General features: G+C 37.8%; 1 protein-coding gene across 5 annotated transcripts in view; it reads right to left on the bottom strand.

The window, feature by feature from the left end:
• The window catches only part of LOC139722053 (advillin-like), a 126,753-nt gene that overhangs the window by 22,094 nt on the left and 85,771 nt on the right, over positions 1–18,888 (bottom strand). For all 5 annotated transcript variants that reach the window (XM_071633375.1, XM_071633371.1, XM_071633374.1 and 2 more), the window contains exons 2-4: positions 5,539–5,748; positions 3,895–3,960; positions 735–865 (exon numbers count right to left, since the gene is read on the bottom strand). In XM_071633375.1, coding sequence (XP_071489476.1) covers positions 735–865; positions 3,895–3,960; positions 5,539–5,688 — 347 coding nt within the window. In that variant the 5' untranslated portion in view covers positions 5,689–5,748. The remainder of the gene's footprint in view (positions 1–734; positions 866–3,894; positions 3,961–5,538; positions 5,749–18,888) is intronic.

The raw sequence follows: 18,888 nt of genomic DNA, 5'->3' as shown, positions 1-18,888 counted from the left end.
GCTGCGACTGATAAGTTGGAGTCGTCTCCGTTGGTGAGATACTAGCTATAGGCACAACTTCATCCACCAATCTATACCTATGCCAAGTTTCACTGGATACCTCTAATGTTTCTTAAGTTATGCTGACCACAAAATTAATTTGGGGCAGACAGACGGACGGACGGACAACCCAAAAGCATTACGCTTAGCAACACTTCATGGTGGAGGCATAATGATTTCAAAACTAGTAAGGCCTATACACTCGTCTGCAGATTGAGTGAGTAGTGGCCACGTTTCGTTGTGCTTTACTGGGTATGACTGTGCATTTCTGTGTTCAGGCAATATACCGTAATGCAAGCCAAATGCTCAAAGGCATGACAATAGCATAATGCTGAAATGGGGCACATCTTAATTTGTTTGAAAAAAAAAATCTCTAAACAAACAGGCATAATTATGCTCGTTAAGATATGTCAATGCCTAAAATGAAAATCAGTATAACATCCCATATTGAAGGCATTTATGATAACACACAAATTCACACAAGCACAAGAAAAAAGTAAAACAAGATTAAAATATATCAATCTTATATTCAATGCAAAAATATTTTACATCACATCACAAAATCAAATAAAGATACAAGATTTAGAAGAATTATGCAAATTCTTGAATAGAGGATTAGGCAAATACAATCACAAAATACGAATGCATATAAAAGACACTAAAACAGTAATAAGAGTATATTGCAACAGACTCACTTAATTCCTTTGGGGAAGTATGACATGAATTCAGCTGACTCAGTGGACTCCACCTCCCTGTACTGAACTGGTCCACCTCCCAAGGAGTCATCCAGCTCCACAGTCTTGTATGCTGCCACTCCCTTCTCATCCTGTACATTTGAATGGCGTAACGATGACAAATTTGATTTCATCAACGACCTAATCCCTCAAACATCCATTACTCAAATTACACATATCAACTGTTGTCTTTTTCCTTTGACATTTTTCACCCACATTACCAACAAAGTGCCCTACCTGATCCAGAGAAGATGGACAGGAAACCTATCCCTGAATATTAGCAGACTGAGCCTTGAATCTTTGGAGCATTACTTTCTGGCTCCCATCAAGGTCAAACTGTGAGACAAAGGTACGCTATACATTTGCATATCATCACAACGCACACACACAAAAAATGCTTCTCTTAAACTTTAATAATTGAGGATAAGGATCTAGCCAGGAGAATGCTAGCATTGACACAGTGCCCTCTCTCAAACACATTGATCCCTTAGGGGACAAGTTGGGCCATCTTTGCCACTGCCATGAATGGCATATCAACTCCAAAGAGTAACTAAATACAGAACAACATGCCTGTCCTACTGCTGGTTGTGGAAAAAGATGATGTATGAAATTCACATAGATTTATCTTGCAGTCCTGCCCTGTGCTTCAGCCTTTAACCCTAATCTGATCACTTACACCACATGAAAACTTGTATTTCCTACCTCTTATAGCTCAGACCTATACCCATAGTCTATGATAATACAATCCATCATAGTTTTTCTCAAGAGTAGTTATGCAGTGACCACATAAAAGGTAACCACAAAGGTTTGACAGTACTGTGAACTAGTAGACTGCTCACCTTTGTTTTACCTTTTGTGTTGTACAGTATGTCCCTAAAAAAATTACAATGGGACCCTCCGCATTGATATCTTTAAAAATAGTGAATCAATCTATATACAAATTAAGGGTATGAAACTATAACTCGTTGCCCACATCTTACAAAAAACGCCATTCGATTTGCTTCAGTGGTCAAAGAGAAATGAGGAATTTTGTAGAGGATGTTGGGAATCTCTTCCCTCCAAGTTCTGTCTATTGTATTCACACACAAGAGCATTGAATTGCTAAAATTGGAAGAATCAGACTCATGACAAGCTTTACAACAATTTACATTTCTCTGTGACCGCTTAACCAAATTGAATGGGGTTTTCTGCAAAATAGAGCTAAGATGTTATATTTTAAGACCCTAAAGTAGCACTTAGACAGGTCGATCATATTGGGTGTTATCAATTCGAAAATCTGATTGTAATTTTTCTGGGGACATACTGCAATATGTCCCCCAAAAAAATTACAATCAGATTTTCACATTGATAACACCCAATATGATTAAATTGTCTAAATGCTACTATAGGGTCTTAAAATATAACATTTTAGCTCTATTTTGCAGAAATCCCCATTTGATTTGGTTAAGCGGTCACAGAGAAATGTGGATTGTTGTAAAGCATGTCATGAGTCCAATTCTTCCAAGTTTAGCACTTCGATGATCTTGTGTGTGAATACAATAGACAGAACTTGAGGGAAGAGATTCCTGTCATCCTCTACAAAATTCCTCATTTCTCTTTGACCACTGAAGCAAATCGAATGGGGTTTTCTGTAAGATGTGGGCAATGAGTTGTAGTTTCATACCCCGAATTTGTATTTAGATTAATTCAATGTTTTTAAAGATATCATTGCGGAGGGTCCCGTTGTAATTCTTTTTTTTTTGGGGGGGGGGGACATACATTATAGGGAAAGTTCATGTTTTTTCTTCTTTTTTTTTTAAATCTTAAACCTCAATTTGATTTCTGGTTAACTTCTTCAAAGAAGACATGAGCCTGTGACACAACTTTGGACATCCTAACCCAGTGCTGTAGGAAGTTATTGGAAGATCAAGATTTTTCACGAAAGATAATAATGTGTTAATCTTGGACTTGCAGCAGATGAAACATTACATCCTGGATTCTGTGATTGTATCTCATCTCATGAAAAAGAATTCACATATGTAAGGGGCGACCGAAAAACTTTGAGCCGAACATGGAAAAGATTAAGATATGAAAGCCAAATTTGGTCCAAGAATTCTTTCACATTCATGTATCTTAATCCTATCAACCAAATTTCTTAGTCATAGTATGGTGAACAACTTGGAAGGGTTATACTATCAATGGATAATGCTACTCTGACCTACTGAAGTGCCTGCATGAGAATTTCAAGAAAAAGAGGCTGGGAATGATCACAAAAGAGATTTCACCAGGACAATAGTTCAGTGCATTCCATGGCTTCCAAGTTGTTCCATATTCACCAGACCTAGCCCCATCAGACTTCCACATCTTCCTGACTCTCAAAAAGGATTTGGCTGGACAATGCTGCCCTACCGATGTGGAGGTCATTTTTGCCATCAAACTCCAACATGAAGGACCAACCAAAGGACTTCTACTACAGCAGCATCAAGGAACTTCATCATTAGCTGGAAGACCTGTGTGGACTCATGAGAGGACTATGCTGAAAAATAGGGCAATTATGTACTTTTGTCTTTTACCATCTCTCTGGAGGCTAAAACCTTTTGAATCACTCCTTCATTTGTTGGTTTTTGTTACATGGTTTGTTTGTTTTTTGTTTTTGTTTTTTTTTTTGGGGGGGGGGGGTGAGTTCGTTGACCATTTGTCTTTGACGCTTGAGAATATCAACCTCTTTTTCAAAATGATGATATGCTGTGAGAATTTACAATGATCTTCCAAAGACAATTAACAGACTTTTGATACATGATGTTAGTGCTATTTGATCCACAAACAACTATGTCCAAACTAAATCATAATACACTTCCATACAAACATCTGAACAGAATGTCATGGGAAACACAATGATAGATGAGGGCACAAAAGAAATGTGATTCACCAGCAGAACTGTAGTGTAATGCTACTGAAATTCATGTACATGTAATTCAAGGTAATTCTGTAGTCCGGGAATAAAACTGCAGTTTCACAGGGTTTACTATTTGGCTGAAGAAGGTTGATATTCGCAAGAATCACTTACAAGAATATGGTTTGACTTGCCTTGTGATATCGAGCACAAGCACCAAAGAGGACAACAGATGTTTACGTCTCTTACCTGAGATGTCTCTGATCCCAGCCAGAAGTGTATGTTCCAGCTAAAGCCATTGCCCTTTTTGGATGTCTGAAGGAAGATAGTTCAAATGCATGTCTTATTGTACTTGAAAAGATTGCCTGGGGTCTGGGGAAATATCCCCAGTTTGAGTGGAAAGTTTCGCTGGAGTTTCACAAGAAGTTTTGTGAGAAGTTTGCATTTACATGTACACTGGCAAAACTGTGAGATCAACTTGTGCGGGTTCACGTGCCTACTAGCAATAATAAATTACTTTCAATACTTTTGTATGCCCTGACCCGCATGTTGTCACCATCTTTACTTTTATCATTTTGTATTTAATACATGTATAGTACAATGTATCCTTTTGTAAAATTTCCTACAGTTTCTGTTTTAGGTTTGTACTGTTTATGATAATATGCTCTTTTATATCTTGTCCAATAAATAATAATAATTAAGGATATGGAATCTATATCTCTATCCTAATTGATCAGTTAACATGCGCAAACATTCTAAAGAATATCACCAGAATACTTTATCATATGCAGAGTTGAAACTTGATGTTCTAAAACATCACAATCTATTCTAAAATAGTGAAGAATGAGATAAAACTTAACAAAATTGGATGTAAAATAGGATTCTAAAATTTTCATGTTTTAAAACAAAAGAAGCCGTCACTGATCGCAGACCTCCACAAAGCAGCTCATTTGGACTGGATCACAAAGGTGATTAGCTCAGTACTTAAATCTAATCATGTGATCATTGTGTCACTATCAACATTACCTGAAAATGTAATTCAAATTCATTCCTAGCTCTTTATTAATTGTTGTAATAATAATGGATTTGACATCTATCATTCACCTTTTCATAATAGATATTACGGTGAATACAAGTAAATTTGCAAATAGACAAACCAATACCAGCAAAAACATCATCTTCTTGGCAGACGTAAATACAATGATTTTGTCATGGCCCATAAGAAGTCTCCAGTTTTCCTACTTACAATTCTTCACACTAAATGTCCCTTTTTGGGGCATAAAACCATAGAGAAATTGCATCCTTTACATCAATTTCTTTTCCCTTTTCATAGCCTTACTTGGATAAATCAAATGGAAAGGACTGCAATTGCATAACAATCAAGCCAATATATGTTTTGCACCTTTTGTGTATGTACCAATGTGTCGGTTGTGAATTGATGACATCATTGAATAAATATTATCACGTTACAGAATTTCACTTTAACCCTCATGATTAACAGGATGGTGTTTCACTGCATATGACATTCAGTCCATGTAAGTGCACCTCTCTCAGAGGAAGCATGTCAGGAAAATACCAGATTAGCAGTAAGACTGGAACAATCATGAGTTTTATGGCAAGTCCAAAGCTGACAAAGCCATTAATGCAAGTAAATATGAATTGATTGAACTGTAAATGTCATCCTTGTATTCTACACTACATCTCATTTGTCTGTGCCATTTTAACATATGTGTGTGCTTTTACTGCTAAGTATTCACCAGCACAATTGACATGTAGTTACATTTCAGCATGATGAAAAATATTTTCTCATACACATACTATCAAAAATAAATGAATAAATAAATAACTGCTCTGCAGCATAATAAATGGATGTAACAAGAGACTGATACTAACCTTTAGGATGATATAGGAGTCCCCTTTATGGAATCGCCCATAGTCTTTTTCTGGGATGGCAACAACTTTGAGGTTCTCTATGCGCCAAATCTTCAGTCCTTCCTTCTTGCCTGCCCCTGCAAACGCTGGATCCTGTACCACCTTTGACATTTTGGTAGGTTGATGGAACAGCAGAAAGTGGGTCAAAGTTGATGAAGGATACTATGTGATCTGTAAAATTAAGATGTAAGAATAAGAGACAATGATAACCATAAGAATACAATTTTGAGTGGGGCAGCAGATATTTTGCACCATGCTTTTAGGACTGTTATGGAACTTGGAGTTGTCACAACTGAGCAGTGTGGCCTGCAGGTACAGTACAATGTTGAGAACTTTGGACATTCTGCTTACATGTAGTTCTGTTGAACATTCAAATAAAGAATACAAAGGCACAGTGAAACATCAAGCAATCATACCTCATCAGAGAACCAATTCTCAAACTAGATTTAAACTTAGGTGAAACATAGGATCCAATATTGGTCACTGATAACTGCCTTCTCTGAGAATGGGGAACCAAATGCTTTCTTAGATCCACTATACAAAAAAAAAAAAAAAAAAACTAGAAATGTCGCAGCGACTGATGCCTCCGCCACAATGCATGATTCTCCCAATAGGTGTATGGTACAATGTCTTCACAATGTGTTATGACAGTTTCACAAAACTGACAAAATACTGAAATGACAGGTTTGTCAGAAATATCTTGAATGTTCACTTTCCTTAAACTAGGTTTGCTATAATTGTCTAAGAGTGCAGGTACCTGTATTTAGGGAATTGAGAATTTTTACTTGACTTCTGACCGACTCTTTTATAAGTTTATGCATTGAGTAATTTTCAAGGTATGAAGAAAGAGTGTAATTACAGTATGAAATATATATATTTTTTTGCATTTAAACCTGGCCTTTGAACCTTAACCTTTGACCTTCTGGCTGGAAATTTCTCCGAGAATCTCCATTAAGGAATACATATATAAATCAAGTTTTAGTTTAAAAAATAATAATGTGAAGCATTGCATATAATAGTATATGAGGGAAATAGTAAGATTTTGAGTTGACCTTGACCTTTGACCCCTGACTAGTGACCCATGACCCCTACATTCCCTAGAAAATCCCTGCCAGTCAGTACATGCGTATGTACCAAGTTCCATGAAGATACATTGAACCATTTGCAAGAAAAGTGAAATTGTAACATATTCACCTAACCTTTGACCTTTTGACCTTTGACCTTATGACATGAAACTCTCTCTGGAGAATCTTTATGCAGTAGTACATGTCTACACTAAGTTTCAAGAAAATACCTTCGGGCATTGCATGGATATGGGGGAAATAGCAACATTTTTAGCATTTGACCTTGACCTTTGACCTCTTGCCAATGTCACTAAAATCTACTTAACTAATTGCCCCATCATACATCATCCTTGGACCAAGTTTGGTGAAAGCTGCTTAATCCAGTTTTGAGTTATCACGTATAAACAGATAAAATTTTAGGATTTGACCTTGATCTTTGACCTTTGACCTCTGTCCAAATTCACTCAAAAACTAATCGAGTAATTGTCCCATCATACATCATCCTCAGACAAAGTTTGGTGAAATTTGCTGAATCCAGTCTTGAGTTATCGCGTAAACAGATACAATTTAATGATTTGACCTTTGGCCGATTTCACCCAAAATCTATTCAAGTAATTGCCCCATCATACTTTATACTTGGACCAAGTTTGGTCAAATTCCAGTCAACATTACTCAAGTTATCGCGTAAACGAATGCAGACGGACGTACGGACGGACAACCCGAAAACATAATGCCTACGGCACCACTTCATGGCGGAGGCATAAAAATGTGTGGGTGTAGGTGTGGGTGAGTGTTGGTGTTATAAGCCTGGTAACAGTATACTTATATACTTTTATAACTAAATTCATGATATAGTACATGTGAGGCAAGGTTACAACAGGGAGGTGTGAGAGAAGGAGATACAACTCCCGCTCTCCTTTGAAGTCATGCGCGGCACTGCCGAGAAGTTATGCACTTTTAACTACAGGTGGGAACCAGGTGCTTTGACAAAAGAAAGCACGCAATAATCGGGACTAGGGCTCTCACACCAGGAAAGACTTCCCCCTACTGCAGTTCGCTCTCTCTTTGAATGCGATGGCAACAATGAATTTGTGTGCCTTGTATTGGAGCAGCGAATCAAAATGCAGTGTAAAACCGACAATTTTAACAGTCAAAAGTTTAAAAGCACGCTGAAACATGCTTTAGCAGAGGACTTTATTTGAAAGATCAAAATATCCCAGATTGAAAGATTAAAAAATAACATGCGCAAATGTGAGCATCATAGAAAAATAATAGGTTTTTGAGAGGACCTAATTTTTATTTCATGTTGATTTGCGCATTACGAAGAAACTAGAATATATGTTTATAATATTAAATTCTTTCCTAAACTCTTCTCAATCAATTCAAGCATGTCACTTCAGATTTTACGGTGAAATATAGCTTGTAATTCGATGAAAAGTGAAATGCATTCGTTGTCTCCAAACTTCGTCTTGACACTAGAGCGGTGCCGAGCATGACTTAAAAGCATAGTGGAATGTTAGACATCCCATTGTCAACGCTTTGAACCCAAGCATGTGTTTGCATGAATTATGAAGAGTTGCCACTCCATCTATGTAACACATCCCTGGTTACAATCAACAATACTGTTATTGGCAGTAAGTAAAAAATGGGAAATAACAAAAAAATAATGGGACTGCATTTATTGAAATGTGAATGTCTGAGAACTATGTAGATTTAGTTGTATTACCTCGATCCATATTTTTTTTCATCTTTTTATTTTTGTAATTTTCTTTTATATTATTAATTCTTTATTTTCATTTATTTTTTTTTTTTTTGGGGGGGGGAGGGGGCTTGTCCCTTTCTCATCAAACTATGGTGATAATTGGCAACTCCTCCCAGTGTAGGATCTCAATACAGAGTTCTCAGAAGAGACTTCGCAGAAGCTGCATTATTTTTGAATGTGAGTAGCTTGGCTGTGTGTTTATTATTGAGCATTCTATGAGCAGGGAGGTCTTTTTTTTTTTTTTTTTACACCTACCTGCTACAAATGAGTGTGAAGGTAGTAATGGGTATAAGTATGGATGGTATGGAATTGTGGAGGGAAGGGTAGGATAGGAAGTTATGGATGTGCTGAGGCATGGGGATGGGGATGTTTGGACTTGGGAATTTGGGGAGAGAAGGAATGACAGACGTCTGTCTGGTAATGGGTTGATTGAAAGATGGAGGGAGAATGTAAGTATGGAGGGTTTGGGGTTGTAGGATGATTGTAAACATAGAAATTGTATGGAAAGGCCCTTTCCATTTTGTTATTTTAGTAATTCTGCTGTACTTTTTTATTTCATGTATTTCAATGAAAAAATGAAATGTGTGTTTTCAGTCATTACGTTGCTAATTTTTAATTTCCAAGTGCAGAAATGCTGCATACTAAAGGAACTTTTTCTTTTAGTTACAATGTATGGTAATAACAAATTTAGTGGTTTTTTTTTTTAATTGTTTGAACGGAAGTGAACAAATATTTGGAAAAAAAAATATGCTCAGCAATAGCAATGTACCATGAATGAAAAAATCATAACTATTAGAAAGCTTGTTGTTTCAATGAAAACAGGAATGCAAAAACAAAACAAAACAAATATGACCTATAAGGAATCAAACCTGGGCCATTGGTGTGCGAAGTAAATTCTTTTACCACTTGACCACAGCACCACTCCATAGACTTAACATTAGGAGCTAAAAGTGGCCTGATTCCATTTGTAGCACCACTTTTAAATTGAAAATTTCATCATGGTCCCAGCAACTGATCAACCAACAAAGTCACCCATGAAAGTTTGTTGTCTTAACAACAACATATTAAAATTTCAGAGGAAATGGAGGAATAACAACCAAGACAGTACTCCTAATTAATTGTCATGTCAATTCATTAAAAAACTAGAAATGTCGCTATGGCGACTGGTATGCCTCCGCCATAATGCATGGTTCTTCTAATAGTACAATGTCTTGGCTATGTGTGATGATCGTTTTGAATAATTGGCCAAAATATTAAAATGACAGGCTTGTCACAAATGTGTTGAATGTTCACTTTCCTTGAACTAGGTATAATTGGATAAATGGCTATATTGTTTAAGAGTGCAGGTATTTGGGGATTTGAGGATTTTTACTTGACTTTTGACCTTTTATGCATTTTATGCATTAAGTACTTTTCAAAGTATGGAGAAAAATGTAATTTCAGTATTGAATAGTAAAATTTTAGCATTTTAACCTGGCCTTTGTCCCTTGACCTTTGACCCTAAAATTCCCAAGAGAATCACTGTCAGGTAGAACATGCATAGAAAATTACTAAGTTCCATGATGATACCTTGAGTCACTTTCGAGATATGGTGGCAGAAGTGAAATTTAGCACTTTCACGTGACCTTTGACCTTTAGGCCAGAAACTTCCAAGAGAATCTCTATATGGTAAGACATGTATTTCTGTTTCAAGAAATTCCTGCAGGCATTGCATAAAAAAAGGGAAATAGTGACATTTTAAGGAGTTGACCTTGACCTTTGACCACAACCTTTGACCCATGACCCCAAATTCCCTACATAATTACTACCAGTCAGTACATGCATATGTACTAAGTTCCATGGAGATACCTTGAACCATTTGCGAGATATGGAGAAAAAAGTGAAATTTTAATATTTTTACTTGACCTTTGACCTAATGACCAAAACTCTCTCTGAAGAATCCTCCTCTAGCAGTTCATATATAAACTAAGTTTCAAGAAAATACCATCAGGCATTGCATAGATATGGGGGAAATAGTGAAATTTTCAGTATTTGACTTTGACCTTTTGAACTTTGACCTTGAGCATGTGCACCTATAAGTTGATCGGCACAACTTCGCCCACTAATACACTATACATGCCAAGTTTCATTAGGATACCTCAGTTTTTTAGTTACGCTATTCACAAAAATTGATTACGGACAGACGGACAGACAACCCGAAAACATAATGCCTCCGGCGACACTTCATGGCGGAGGCATAAAAAAACCTTTCATAGACACAGCATGTAAACACAGCAGATGTCATGATTGCCTGAAAACTGAAAATTATTGCGTGATATGATCCCACGTGACTTTAAGTCTATTTCGACTGTAAATGATATCAAAATGACATTGGTTATGAAGAAATGATCAATCATTTGTCATTATCTCAAAATCACAAAGTGGTGTCTGGATGATCATGAGTCGTGCATGAAATGATCACCACAAAAAGCTGGATAATGTAATTAAACAAAGCCATGTTCGAGGTTAGTTAAGTTTAGTTTGAGCAAGACGGTTTAAGAGATGAAGTTCCAACTGGCTGTAATTATTCAAACACCTGCCATTTTTCTATTGATGCACAAAAGAATTCCACAAGTGCACTCGTGCCTTTCTTCTTCTTCTTCTTGCTTGTGGTCTGTCTGTCTGATCTGTCATCTTGAGTCTTATGCAGTGAAGGCTGCTTATTGACTGATACACTCTCCTCTCCTAGCATATCACTCAGTGTGTTGCAAGGAATCATGATTTCTTTCTTTCTGGCAAATTTGTCAACACTGTACAGTATTGATGACCAATTCAGATGAAATTTTCCATGGTTGTGTCGCATTAAATCTGTATAGATAAGGTACTACAAATCAATAACGTTGTAACAACATTTTAAATGTAGTAATATTTGTTCATTATGTAACACATGTTAAAGGACCAACATCTACTGAACTAGCACCTGTGCTATCTCTTGGTACTTTAGGCAACCTCATTGTGTACATTATTACCATGAATTGTATGTTCATTGAAGCTTGTTTTTTCATGTGGCATTGCATCATGACTCGTCACTCTCAAAGGAAGATAATATGTCTTTATGATGGTAATTGCTTTTCGCCGTCCCTTCTTAGAAAACAAGCGGCACATTAATAGTACAGGCACGGGGATGTGCGAATAAAAATTGTACAAAAATTGATGAAATGAAAATCAGAATTACTCATTCTTACATGGCTTTACACTAATCTAACATATAAATGAATAATGAACAATGAACTCGTGCCTTTGATGATCAGGGTTCCATGCTGCCGTCTTTTTGAGCAATCTGAAGATTCACTTAAAACTCCAACATTAAATCGTCTAGAGTAACTGCGTCAGTAAGCGGCCGTGCAGCCGTTCGCGGCAGGTACAACATACACGGTAATATACAGGTAAACACAGCATTGCACTGTTACATGCACACTACACATATACTAACACACTAGCAATCAACAAAAACCAACCGATAAAATGGGCACGATCTCTGACGAAAGTGAAATTTTCTCACCTAAATGACAACATATCGCATCCAAAATGAAATTTTCGGTACTTCTTAACATAACAGTTAAGAAACAATGGTCCAAGAAACTGGATTTTTTGTCGTTTTCTCGATGTTCCTGGATTTTGAAAACATATCCTCACGTAAAATAGAATTTTCGCGAGCCGATGTGGGCCGCCATTTTTTTCGGAAAGTGGATGTTACCATCGAAAAAAAATGAGAAAAACACAAGAAAGACATCAACAACACCGCCAGAATTGCGATCTTGTTTGCGGCCAATGCATGTGCGCACGCTATTTTCACGTGCTTTCGCAATGGGAATTGGCGCTTACGCAATGTTCGCGAGACATGTGAAGGCGTTCAGCCAAAGATCGCGGGGCACGCGCGTATTGCATAGGGATTGTACATCGTGCCGCAAGCAGAAATACTACGTCGCATATCGCCTTTATCGGCGAAAATTGTGCCGGGTTTTGCCCTGGTAAATCATGAAAACTGCGTCGGTCAATGGTAAATTTCTTTCATGAAAACAATTGCGTTAATGAATAATCTTGTCTATGATATATGAAATGGTTGAAAATAATTTGCCTGATTTGTTTACAAGTTGGAAAAACTCTTAACAATGCTTAAACTGCCGCAAACGGGATATTTTACTCTATATTCTGCTTGTTTATTTGTCAAATACAATGAATGTTCTGTTAATGATCCGAAACAAAGGTAAATCCTGTCCAAGATTATGTGCAAAAATGTAAACTTGAGCTGTATGTCGTGAAAATATTTGAAACTGTACTCTCATACAAAGCCGATTTTATCATCTTTCCGAACGCTTCCGACAAATGAAACTGATATGGTATAATTTTCGAGTATTGTTCATTATTCATTTATATGTTAGATTAGTGTAAAGCCATGTAAGAATGAGTAATTCTGATTTTCATTTCATCAATTTTTGTACAATTTTTATTCGCACATCCCCGTGCCTGTACTATTAATGTGCCGCTTGTTTTCTAAGAAGGGACGGCGAAAAGCAATTACCATCATAAAGACATATTATCTTCCTTTGAGAGTGACGAGTCATGATGCAATGCCACATGAAAAAACAAGCTTCAATGAACATACAATTCATGGTAATAATGTACACAATGAGGTTGCCTAAAGTACCAAGAGATAGCACAGGTGCTAGTTCAGTAGATGTTGGTCCTTTAACATGTGTTACATAATGAACAAATATTACTACATTTAAAATGTTGTTACAACGTTATTGATTTGTAGTACCTTATCTATACAGATTTAATGCGACACAACCATGGAAAATTTCATCTGAATTGGTCATCAAGACTGTACAGTGTTGACAAATTTGCCAGAAAGAAAGAAATCATGATTCCTTGCAACACACTGAGTGATATGCTAGGAGAGGAGAGTGTATCAGTCAATAAGCTGGGTGCACCATATGATTGTAGACTTATTCATATCAACCTGCTGTACAACTTTCAAATTTTGCAGTAAAACTTTTTTTTCCCAGCTTCTTTCATCCACTGAAGTACTGTGTTTTTTAGTCCACCAAGGTGTTCGTTGTTTTATGTGGATTTGCAACTTACTAGAAGCTGCTAAGCCAAGGTATGCATGTATACATGTGGCCACCATGAAAGGTAGTGACAATGAGTCACATGTGCAAGCTGGCATGGCTACTACAATGCTGCAAAATTGTGTAGTGATCACAGCCAATCCTATCCTGCTTTCATGGGATTTGCTTCTACTGAGTCACATAACTCCGACAAGGCAGGAAATTTATCTAGCTCCTCAAACTGGAGAAGCAATTGAATTACAAGCATTTGACAGCAAAATGCGATAAAATGATGCAATGACTGAAAAGAAAACAGAATTGTGAATCAGTCCTGTAAACATAGAATATGGAAAACATTATCATAACTCCCTCTCGTAATTTAAGATCAACTCAGAAAAATCTTCTCCAATGTCCTGCTATCACAACAAAGTTTTATGGTGAGCGATCTTTTGCTCATGCTGCTCCCATACTGTGGAACGCTGTTCCGTGTTATATTAAAGAAGCTCCCACAGTGTTAAAGTTTAAAACTGCTCTCAAGACATTTCTGTTCAAAAAGTATTATGAATGAGTTTGGTTCTGCATTTATGGTACACACATTGTACACTACATTTCTTCTTTCTACTTTCATCCCTCTCCTTTAAAGCACATAGAGACACCACGGTAGTGATATGCGCTATATAAGCACTGTGTTATATATATATATGCAAATGTCACACTCCATTGCCGCGCAATGTGATTGTATCACCCGGCACTAGCAGCAGCTTTTGCTTCATCTTCACATTTAAGCGAGAGATAAAGATCCCCTCCCCTTCTGAATATGTGACCGTGCACCTCAAAACGAACATAAAGTCGCACACACTGATTTTGCGCGAGGACTGAAAACAAGTGAAATGGGTCAACCTAGCCGAACTTGACTTTTTCATATTTTCTGAAAGAGCGGGTCTTCTTTTACATTATGCTAAAATTTGGTATCATAAAACGGGCAGGAAAGTGTGTTCTTTTAGCAGTTTATCTCGAACATTTTTGGTAGAATAGTGTGATTAGGTGTGTCTTTAGAATCCCTTTTTCATTTCTGAAAAACCTTGTCCACACTCTTCACTTTCAACTCTAATAACTTTTAGAAGGATAATGCTACTGCTTTAAAAGTTGACACTAATTATGGACATAATGTGTTAATGAGGGATGCTTAATTTCAGTTTAATTTGATAATTCCTTCATTGTTGTTACTCTGGTGGTTTACTTCCTGTTTTTTTGTCCCATTCATCACACAGCCAGCACGGTTTAGTAAAGATTAAGCGCTTGAATAGACACTGTACTTCAGAGCCTCTTTTCTCAGTTCACACTTTTCCTGAGTTTGTGCTTTCTTTCCAATATCTAGATAGGTTAGGAGAATCCATTTGATTTGTAAATACATAATTCTAAAGCTTAAAATCTGCTCTTTCAGAATGTGGTCTTAACTAAAAATTCATGTCTGGCGACTTTTTGTTTGTTTTGAGGTGCAGGGTCACATATTGTGAAGACTAGGCGCAGCTTTACAAAACAATATTTATGTAGTATATAGATTAGAGTATAATGCATCTGTATACAAAATACTATCTGAAGATATGTCACTTGCACGCAAAGTGGTTACACTTACCGGATAGCCACTAATGCCCCAGTCACACAGTTGCTAAAACCATGCTCTGTGCCTGGCGTTGCATCATAAAAAAATTAGTGTAATTTTTTGACCCTATAAAAGACGGAACACTGGGGGCAGCACTTCCAAAATCAATAGACTTGTTGATTATATCATGGTAGAGATTCGTACTGAATTTGAACAAAATCTGTCAAGGCAGCCTATAGGGCGCACACAAACCATCCATCAACAATATGAATTATGACCCTATAAAAGACTGAACACTGGAGGTGGCACATTCAAAATCTTTATAGCTCATATAATGGTACACCTCCATACCAAACTTGAACAAAAATCCATCAAGAAATGTAGCCTATAGACGCACACAAGCCATCCAACAACATGACCTTTGACCCTATAAAGGACAGAACACTGGGGGCAGCAAATCCAAAATCTATAGGCTTGTAGATTACATCATGATAAAAAATCCATAACAAATTTGAACAAAATACGTTAACAAATGTGACCTCTAGAGTGTACACAAACTATGCCCAAAAATATGGCATTTTACCCCATAAAAGATGGAACACTGGGAGTAGCATCACCCAAAGTTAGTATGTAAACGTGGAGATATTACCAATATGAACCTCCATACAAAATTTCAAAGAAATCTGTCAAAGTTTGTGGCCCCCGGAGTGCACACACGAATGTGACGCAGCGGCGGCGGCGGCGGCGGCGGCGTAACAATGCTGAATCCAAAGTATCCTCCAGCATTACAAGCCGGGGGATACAATGAATGGGTGCATTACTGGGACCTTATAAAGCAACTTCCTAATGTACCAGCTAGACATCACAGGAACAGGGCACAGTCATTTGCAGGTGCTGCGATACAGTGCAATTAACTTGCCAAAAGCACATGACCTTGAAGCATCATTTGCATAAAGTAAACAGCTTGCAAACGCAAAATCATTGGGGAAGTGTTGCAGGACAATCGCAATTTCTCGCCTCAGAAGCCATCAAATGATAAAATCTATACAGGAAATTAGTTAGTTCTTTTGGGTTTTATTGAGGATAAACCTGTGATAAAATGTCAAAACTTAGCCTCCAAAAAAAGAAAATTCTCAAGAAGAAGATGAAAATGTACAATTAAGGCTTCATTAGGACCCCTCCTCACCCCCCTCCCCTGGGTCCCAAGGGGGCCCCCCTGATTCTGCCATGAAAAGAACTTGAAACTATAATCATCAATGTACTAACTCATAGTATCAACTTAGCTTTATCACTTCTGGTTCTAGAGAAGAAGATTTTTTAAGATTCCTTAATTTTGGGGGTTTGGGCCCCCTTGGGGGTCCCCAGGTGGGGCATGGTGCCCATTTGAATTAATTGAGATCCTATCTCCCTCGGGATGCTACCTGCCAAATTTGGTGAAAATCGATCATGAGGTTCTCAAGAAGAAGATGAAAATGTAAAAAGTTTATGCATGACGCACGACAGATGACGGACGCCAGACAAAGAGCAATCGCAAAAGCTCACTTGAGCCTTCAGCTCAGGAGAGCTAAAAATACAAATATCTCGAAAGATACATCAGCATTTTCTCCCAAAATTCAGATGAATGATGACACATCCATATTAGATATTTATATGTGAAGTTTCAAGGGATTTGGTGGTATAATAAGGGAGATACGAGGAGATGAACTTTCAAGATTTTTTGTCCTTCGCTTCGCACGGTGCTTCAATGACCATTACAAATTCAAAAGCTTTTGCCTCTTATTGCAGACTGGTTAATTGCACCGTATTCACTGGGCCTGTTGGAGGATGAGAAGAGTCAGAAAAGGAGCTATTTTTCTCATCTTCCCGAAGGACTAAGTCTGGATTTTCATGAGAAATAATATAACTGCCTTTGAGCAGTGAACTGCTGTTAAATAAGTCACAGTCCTCAAGAAATTCTCCTTAAAAATCACATTGAGTAATAGCTCACCTGAGCAAAAGTCTAAAGTGAGCTGTTTTCCTGCTTTTCGTCTGGCGTGCGTCGTCCGTCATTCTCCGTGCATAAACTTTTTACATTTTCATGTTCTTCTTGAGAATCCTAAGACTGATTTTCATGAAACTTGGCAGGAAGCATCCCTAGCGAGATAGGTTCTCAATTTGTTCGAATTGGCACCATGCCCCATCTGGGGGCCCCAGGGGGTCCAACCCCATCCCCCCCCCCCCCCAAAAAAAAGGAATCTTAAAAAAAAATCTTCTCTAGAACCAGAAGTGATGGAGCTTTTAAAGTAAATATAAGTTAGTACATTGATGGATGTAGTTTCAAGTTTGTTCATGGCAGAATCAGCCCCCCCCCCCCCCCCTTGGGACCCAGGGAGGGGGTGGCAGAGGTCCTAATAATGGGGGCCTAAATTATACATTTTCATCTTATTCTTGAAAACCCCATGATGACTTTTCACCAAACTTGGCAGGTAGCATCCCTGGGGAGAAATGATCTCAATTCCTTCAAATGGGCACCCTGCCCTACCTGGGGGCCCCAAGGAGGGCCCAACTCACCCCCATTGATCAAAGAAGTGATAGAGCTAAGTTAATGCAATGAGTTAGTATATATTGACGACTGTTGTTTCAAGTTTGTTCATGGTGGAATCAGGGGTGCCACCCTTGTGACCCAGGGAAGAAGGATGGGATGGGTCCAAATGGGGACTTAAATTGTACTATGTTCATATTCATCCTTGATGAATTTAACCAAACTTGGCAGGTAGCATGCCTAGGGGGTTATTATCTCAATTTGTTCAACTGGGCACCATGCTCCCCTTGCGGGTCCCTAGCGGGCCCAGCCCCCTCCCCCCCCCCCCACCCAAAAAAAAAACAAAAAAAACAAAAAAAAAAACAAGGAGTATTCATAAATCTTCTTCTCTAGAACCATAAGTAATGAAGCAAAATTAATACCATGAGTTACCACATTGATGACTGCTGTTCCAAGTTTGTTCATTGCAGATCCAGGAGTGCCCCCCCCCCCCCAGTCATGGGGGAGGGGGAGAGGGATCTAAATACATTTTCATCTTCTTCCTGAAAACAGCATACAATTAATGGATTTTCACCAAACTTGGCAAATAGCATTCCTAGGGGGATAGGATCTCAATGTGCCCAAACCTCCTAAATTAAGGAACATTCAATAATCTTCTTCTCTAGAATCAAAAGTGATTTTCAAACTGCATAGTCCAACTTTCTATTAAAGTACAGTGTACATACCAGTGTGATAGAATACTCTCAGCTCTCAAAGCTGCCCCCGCCCAAGTTTTCAATGTTCTCAGGTAAGAGTCTGCAAGAATGCGTAGAAGGTGAACTTGCGATACTCAGGTGACCGTGAGACTCCCCGGTCTCTTGTCATGATTGCTGACTATTGTCTATGCTGTAGGTACTTGAAATTAACTTGTAACATCAGAACCTGCAGCTGGGATTATTTTAATCTTTCCTTCTTTTTTCTTAATTGTACACTATTACTATTATCATCATTATCATTATTCATTTGGCATGTTAGACATCACCGCATTGACAGTAACAGAATAAATTTGATTCAGTATGATGAAGAACAAAATAAATCATAAAACAAACAAATCAGAAATGGAAAATTTGTGATATTAGAAACAGGGCTGCCAGGGGCAAGAAAAAGTAAATTTGCATGTAATTACCATAACTCACAGGTCTTGCACCCCACACCCCATCAACTTTGCCAAAATTTGTATAAGAGATACCACAAAACAGTCACAATGTAACATGTGTCATACAGGAAAAAGA

This window comes from Diadema antillarum, unplaced genomic scaffold, assembly GCF_040938485.1.
Source record: "Diadema antillarum isolate AM-2024a unplaced genomic scaffold, OU_Dant_1.0 scf00000156, whole genome shotgun sequence".
Classification (NCBI taxonomy): Eukaryota; Metazoa; Echinodermata; class Echinoidea; order Diadematoida; family Diadematidae; genus Diadema; species Diadema antillarum.
The sequence above is the reverse complement of the archived record's forward strand: the minus strand, read 5'-3'. Positions and strand labels throughout refer to the sequence as shown.